The sequence below is a fragment of the Berghia stephanieae genome, chromosome 7, assembly GCF_034508935.2.
Source record: "Berghia stephanieae isolate SIO BIC M18660-M18661 chromosome 7, UCSD_Bste_1.3, whole genome shotgun sequence".
Lineage (NCBI taxonomy): Eukaryota > Metazoa > Mollusca > Gastropoda > Nudibranchia > Aeolidiidae > Berghia > Berghia stephanieae.
Genome location: NC_088366.1, coordinates 27759363 through 27766862, shown reverse-complemented (window position 1 = coordinate 27766862; position 7500 = coordinate 27759363). Strand labels below are relative to the sequence as shown.

At 39.3% G+C, this 7500-nt stretch overlaps 2 protein-coding genes across 2 annotated transcripts in view; both read left to right on the top strand.

Annotated features, from left to right (window-relative positions):
* The window catches only part of LOC144976515 (uncharacterized), a 14549-nt gene extending 7446 nt beyond the window's left edge, over positions 1 to 7103 (top strand). The window contains exon 3 of the mRNA XM_078920807.1: positions 6922 to 7103. Coding sequence (XP_078776933.1) covers positions 6922 to 7103 — 182 coding nt within the window. The remainder of the gene's footprint in view (positions 1 to 6921) is intronic.
* The window catches only part of LOC144976980 (uncharacterized), a 57994-nt gene that overhangs the window by 10088 nt on the left and 40406 nt on the right, over positions 1 to 7500 (top strand). The gene's annotated exons all lie outside the window — the stretch shown is intronic.

Below are 7500 nucleotides of genomic sequence, written 5' to 3'. Positions count from 1 at the left end.
AGCCTTAAGCAAAACCCTTTCGGGATATTCCCGTGCCCTAAAAAAATCGAGCATGCGATCACGTTGAAGCGCAAATTCATCATCTTCCAGACAGAGTCTCCGTAAGCGGAGTATCTGACTGAATGGGATGGAGTCTTTGCACTTCACCGGATGGGATGACCGATAGAGCAGGTAGCTGTGACTGTCCGTTTCCTTGTAGTGTACAGTGGTCCGTACTCCCGTGCTGGTCAATACAGCCTTGATGTCCAAAAAGTTCACCTCAGAGGTTGAAATCTCATAAGTGTACTCTATGGACGGGTGGAAGGAGTCCATCGCTAGGATGAACCCTTTCAACTGGCTGTGGGTCAATGACGTAATGCCGAAACAGTCGTCAATGTACCTTTTGAACAGCTCGGGGGCAGGTCCACTGTACTGATGGAAGAAGGTTTCCTCAAGGTAGCCCATGAAGAGGTTAGCATATGAGGGACCCATCTTGGTGCCCATCGCAACACCTGAGATCTGATGGAAAAATACATCATTGAACTCAAAAGTGTTGAGTGTGAGCACAAGTTCGGTGAGCCTCACAATGCTGTTGCTGGAAATCCCTGGTAATGGATGGCGGTCGACGAAATGCCTGATGGCACGCAGTCCGTCAGGATGCGGTATGGATGTGTACAGTGCCTTCACATCCATGGTGAAAATTAGCCGTGGACGTTCATCCTGGAATCGAATTTCGTCAATGACACCAAGAGCATGGTTAGTGTCCTTGATATACGATGGCAGGGTGGGAACTATACGTTGAAATACCGCATCGAGGAACTGCGATACCTTCTCAGTGGGGCACGAGATAGCCGACACAATCGGCCTTCCAGGTGGAGTGTCAGACAATACCCGGATCTTGTGTATCTTAGGGAGCATGTAAAAACATGGATTACCTAGGTCGCTGGGGTCGTGTTTAAGGACCTCTGCTCTACTAGGTAATTCTCCCTGCGATATCAAAGACTGGATTGTCTGGTGGACTCTGGTGTTGTTAGCAAGTGTTGGGTCCGAAGTCACTTTCTCATAAAATATCTGGTCACTCAATTGCCTGTGGCCCTCAGCTCTATAGAGCTCAGCGTCCCAAACAACTGTTCCACTACAGCGTTCTACTACTACTACTACTACTACTACTACTACTACTACTACTACTACTACTACTACTACTACTACTACTACTACTACTACTACTACTACTACTACTACTACTACTACTACTACTACTACTACTACTACTACTACTACTACTACTACTACTACTACTACTACTACTACTACCAATATGTCTTTTATCTTCCATTATAGTCTGGAAAGTTCTGTTCCCTGACGCTGACTTCTGCTTATCAATTAGATCACCCCCTGGGGCACACTATCCTCTACCCACGCCACGCTAACATTTCATTCATACTGCAACCACCATTGAGTACAGACGACACAAGTTATTTTCCATTATATTTTATTTGTTTTCCACGTTTATTTGTGTATTGTTGTGCTGACGAAGGGTTTGTACCCGAAACGTCCATTGTCTGTTTTGTTCCCATACGAAGCCTTTCCATTTTCACTCTTTCGTTAGTATTTTACGATCACCGGCTTCAGGCAGCCCTTACCGTTTTCTATAGTTTTCTAGACACATTTTCAAATACGAGTATTTTCATATTACGGCAGCTAACGAGTTAATGAGAGACATGGCTGGTCTGGAAAGAGGGGTTGTTGGCAGCTTGGGAGGCTGTAGAGAAATTGGAAATGTAAATATGTGACCATTTGTTTCCAAACGGTATTATGAACCCGATGCTTAAATTTTAAATTTATGTTTAACGTATGCAATCTGACTTTGAATGAAAACCGTCATTGGGGAGGATGGTTTTGATTTAATGAACTCCATAACATTTTAATTTCCTAATCGGATTCAATAGTCTGATGTGACGTCGCCCAGCAACGGCGAGCAGCGTGGTTCTAAAGAAAGAAAATCGGTACTTTTTATTCTTCATGCTGGCTAGAACTTTTCATATGTCATGTGATCAGAATGTATAAAAGACAAAACATGATCATATTAATCATGTTTTTCTCCTCTGGATACACTTTTATGCTCGTTGGAGAAATATTTCATAAGGGCGTCCGCCATTGTTCCGATAGTTTAGAGCCAGTTACTAAGTTACCGTGCGTCATTACGAGGGAAGTGACGTCATGACTGTTGAAGCCTATTCTAATCATTTGTTACTCACATTCTCAAAACGGTATTAATTCGGGATGAATTGGACATTTAGTAGTGAATTTAGAATTAAGATTATAGAAAATACAAACGTTGAGCTTTTCGCAACAAGAACAAAAAAAAAAAAAAAAAAAAAAAAAAAAAAAGAAAAATTATTTGCTGCGATTCTCCAAATTAAGATTAAGTTACATATTTTTGGCTTAACATTCAATAGACGCTTTGATCACCGCTCCTCTCGGACAGTCGTCATAATGTAAACAATGACAGTGATTGGTAAACATAGGTTTTACTTTCGATGGTTTGTGTCGAACGAAGTAAAATACTCTCTGTTCAACCGCTTGATCAACAGAACCAACACTGAAAACTGTATTTTCAAATTAAAACGTTTATAATCTGATTAAGAAAATCGTGTAAAAACTAGTCCCCCATTTTGGCAGCATAAAAAAACAATAACAATGATCAGAGAAATGTCGGTTTATTTCACGTTATTGTTTATAAAAAGCCAACTATTTTTTTCCGAGCATGTGTGAATATGTGTCACAAATTCCATGTTTTGATTGGTCAAAATTATACAGGTTAATTTCGAGCACGTAGTTCATCCCGACATAATACCGCGTTGAGACGGTGGGTCACATTTTGATTATGATATTATTCTCAATTTTCCCCATCTCCATTCATTCCGACAAAAGTCAAGATTGACACGGTGGGTTACATATTCATATTCTAAATGAAAATTCATCCAGTTTCAAAGGCTGCACTGTAAACTTGACTCAGTCGGTCGCGTTTATGACTATCGTTGGTCTCTGGTGTCGATCAAAAGTTTCTCACTATCTAGGATTGTGGATAGCTCATATGGTAGAGTCACGCTCTCACCAGCCAGGCAGAGTTGTCGTACCAATAAGGTCGCGGGTTCAAACCCCCATCACCGCCGCGAACATTTTTTTTATTCTCTATTGTCTTCTGGCACTTTTCTACTCACTTCATCTCATGTGGTCACTCTATCTAGATACATCTTGTGTCACCCACCACCTCGAAACCGAATTATATCAGGCGGGGGTGATTTTAATGTTATAACATTGAAATGTAATGACAAATATGAATGAGGGTTTTGTTATATTTATACCTTTTATTGAGGGCGACGTGCACATATTAGCAGGTCTGCTAACCCAACACAATTATGGCCTTGTTTTAACACTGTTATAATATTTTGCGTTGGTTTGAGAGTATTTCCATTACAACAATGAGCTCATAACGATTTGGGTTACCAGACCTGATAATAACTATCCGTTAATTGAGTGCAATAGACACATGACAAATACTGACTATGCATTTCTCGTTATTTTAAAATTTAAAATCACCTTTTGTCAGATGAATGAAACCCACAAAATTTAAGCATCTATATAGAGCAATAAATCGTGCTAAAAACGTTTTTAAGGGGATTCTAGCTAATAGCTATATTTTCCGATAGAGACAACGCTGTTAACGACCATGTCTCATTTTACACCTGAGTGAGCTGAGCAAATGTGAATAAAGAGCCTTTCCCAAGTACTCATCTATGCGCCGTTCAGAGAGGGACTCGAGCCGTGAACATTCCAGTCTGAAGACGAGTGTCATATCAAAAGACCGCATAGCCGCACGATATGATTCACCCGACATAAAACATTTTTGAAACGATAGGACGCATATGACACTTTTGGGTATCGGTAATCTAATATTGTGCGGCTATGTGGTCTAGTGAAATGAGACTCGCTTTCGGATCGGAAGGTCCTGGGTTCGAGCCTCGCTCGGCGCATAGTTCAGCCCTTGGAAAAGGCTCTTTACACACTTTTTCTCACCGTACTCAGATGGAAAATGAGTACCTGGCCGTTAACAGCGTTGTCTCTGTCCGAATAAAATTGTAATATCGCTTAACAGGCATCATGTCCCGACTTACATGTTAAGTGTTGCTGATGGCTAGGGACCCCCTGTAAAGCCCATAGAGCACGCTTAGTGGATATTGCGCTATATAAATTCTCTAGTTTAATCTCTTCGATTGAAATTGCATTGACGAGATCAAAGACTTTGAAGTAGGAACATCGCGGTCTAATGTGTGTATTGTCCAACCACTGAGACAGTAGGTGAAAAATTGACCTCAAACTTCGCGAAGTCTCAGGTTTAAGAGTTTTTGCCAATATGAGGGTCACTTAAATCGGTCGATATTTAACGGACGAGTTTTCTGGCCAAATTTTAAAATTTAAAATTCCAGAGTACGGCAGTTAGCTTGTTAACATTAGAATTTATGGCCCCATCTATGTATTCTTCTGGGTATTGGCTAGAGTCTCTTGGATTGAAATTGCATTGACGAGGTCAAGGACTGGCTCGAGTGTCCGTTCTTGATCTACTCTATAGTATCAAATAGAAAGGGAGGGGGGGGGGGTTGTAGTAACAGAATGGCAGGGGCGGGGGGGGGGGGGGCGGAGGGTGTACTTTAGTCAAACTTCAATTTGACCAATCAATAGAAGGGAAGGGGGAGGGGGGGGGGGTGCGCATTTTGGGCATTTTCTAATTTAGGCGAGGCGGGATGTGATATAGTAAATAAGTATGGCTAAGTAACACTTCTACGTCTTTTTGGGCCTTTCCCCCTTTTTTTGGTCCTTTTTAAAAAACTTGTTTTCCCTTTTTGTGAATTTTTACCGGCACACTTCATGAGCAGAAATTTAATAGAAGGGGGAAGAGAGGAGGGGGTTGCAAAAAAGCTTATTCAGTAGAGTAGTAGGCTAACGAGTAAGTCAGTGAACAAGTAACCTTTATTGATGTTATGTGTTTAGGTAAAGTGCTCACAACATCTGCCAGGCGGATGGAACGAACCCACACACAATAACAAAGAGCTGAGTGACGTCAATTTTGTTCTATCTATAGATCTCACCTTCTTTTTATTTTTATCTTGTTTTTGTTGTTGATGCTGATTTTAGGTTGTTAAATTGTTTTATCACATTATTTCTTTATTTGGTCTGATGTAATTTTGAGATTGCTACAACCTGTAATGGTGCGTGGAAAGAGTGAGTAATAATCTGTATCAATTTTCAGTAAATAGCTGCTTTATCTGCATCGTATTATGATGATATCGTATGAAGGCATCCTATGACGGTCTCATAAATGTAGTCTAGTGGTATGACATTCGCTTTCGGATCGGAAGGTCCCGGGTTCAAGCCTCGAGCGGAGCATAGTTGAGTCCTTGGAGAAGCCTCTTTATTCACATCTCTCACCGTACTCGTGTGTAAAATGAGTACCCGGCCGTTAACAGCGTTGTCTCTGTCCGAAAAAAATTGTAATATCGCCTGACAGGCGTCATGTCCCGTCCTAAATGTTACACGTTGTTGTACAGGGACTCCCTGTAAAGTGCTTTGAGCACGTTCAGTAGATATTGCTCTATATAAAAGCTCAATTATTTATTTATCGTATGATGGTATCGGTGCTACTGTTTGTTGGTCTAAAGTTTATCTTAAGGCAAAATTTACGAATAAGTCTATAAAAAAAGGCAGGTCTACTACAGCGTTTGCCTTGATACACTCCAATAGGATTCAATAGTCTGATGTCACGTCCGCCCATCAACCAGCAGCTTGGTTCTAAACAAAGAAATTCTGTATTTTTTTAATTCATCGTGCTGGCTAGAACTTTTTCAAATGTCATGTGATCAAAATGTATGAAAAGCAAAGCACGATCAGATTTATAATGTTTTTCTCCTCTGGATACACTTTTATGCTCGTCGGAGAAGTATTTCATTGGGCGGTGATGGAGATAATGGCGTCCGCCATTATTAGGATAGTCATTACGAGGGAAGTGACGTCACGACTGTTGAACTCTAATAAGCGATTCAAATATGTTCGACTTCATTAATATATAATCTAAATAAAGTCACTCATATATTTTTGGCCGAGACAAATGTTTCTATGCTCTCCATGACGTCAGCCGGCATGGAGAGCATAGAAACATTTGTCTCGGCCAAAAAATATGTGAGTAACTTTATTTATATTTTATATTAGCTCTCACCAACATTATCGAGCATTCTCGTATCTACAAGTACCCACCAACACTCTATATATATATATATATATAATATATATATATATATATATATATATATATATATATATTTATATATATATATATATATATATATATATATATATATATATATATATATATATATATTCCTTTTTTGCGAGAGTAACTTTCAAATCAAACAGTATCCAGTAACATATACCTATGTACAGATAAAAGTCACATTGAAGTACGAGTGGCGGGTGTCAAGTCCGCTATGTAATGATGTGTATATGTATTAGTAACCGGATCAATACATGTATCAGGCTGTTCACTCTTTATTTTTTGTCATTGTGATATTATTATAAGCGGACAGTGATTTGCATTTATGGCTTTGTATTCTACTGTTATGACACTTCCCTTCAGCGGAAGGTCCTTGGTCCGAAATCCCGCTCTGAGTGATGCAAAGATTAGTGCTTGAGAAAAGGTTCTTTACTCACATTGTGTCACATTCTTAAATAACGTATTCAGGCGTAAAATGAGTACATGGTCTTTAACAGCGTTTTCTTTCTTGAAACAAAATAACAATTGTCTTAAAGGCATAACGTCTCGTTCTATATGTCCAGTGCTCTTGTGGGATGAGTACCATTTTATAATGTCTCGTTCTATATGTCCAGTGTTCTTGTGGGATGAGTACCATTTTATAATGTCTCGTTCTATATGTCCAGTGTTCTTGTGGGATGAGTACCATTTTATAATGTCTCGTTCTATATGTCCAGTGCTCTTGTGGGATGAGTACCATTTTATAATGTCTCGTTCTATATGTCCAGTGTTCTTGTGGGATGTTACCATTTTATAACGTTTTGATCACTTTTATTGGATATTGCCCTATATAAAGGCTCTTGTCTTTTTTTTTTTTAGCCAACACTGACACCCGCTGATTTAAGGCATTTTTTCGTTCATTTCGGCCAGAAATCTTTTACTTCAGTATCAATTGATTAAAATGGCGGCTAGCGTTTCAAAACGTTGCAATGGTTGGAGTTCAAATTTTAGTTCAAATATATATATATCGTTGAGGGGAGTTAAGAAAAATTATATATGTATACTTATAGGCAATATACGTGTATGTTTGACTCATATAAATGTTACATTAACTCTTTGCTGGTATTCATATCCGACATCTAAGAGGAAACATAATTCTACCATCACCAGCTACAGTTCCCTCTGTATAGTTTACGCATTATGAAATATTATGA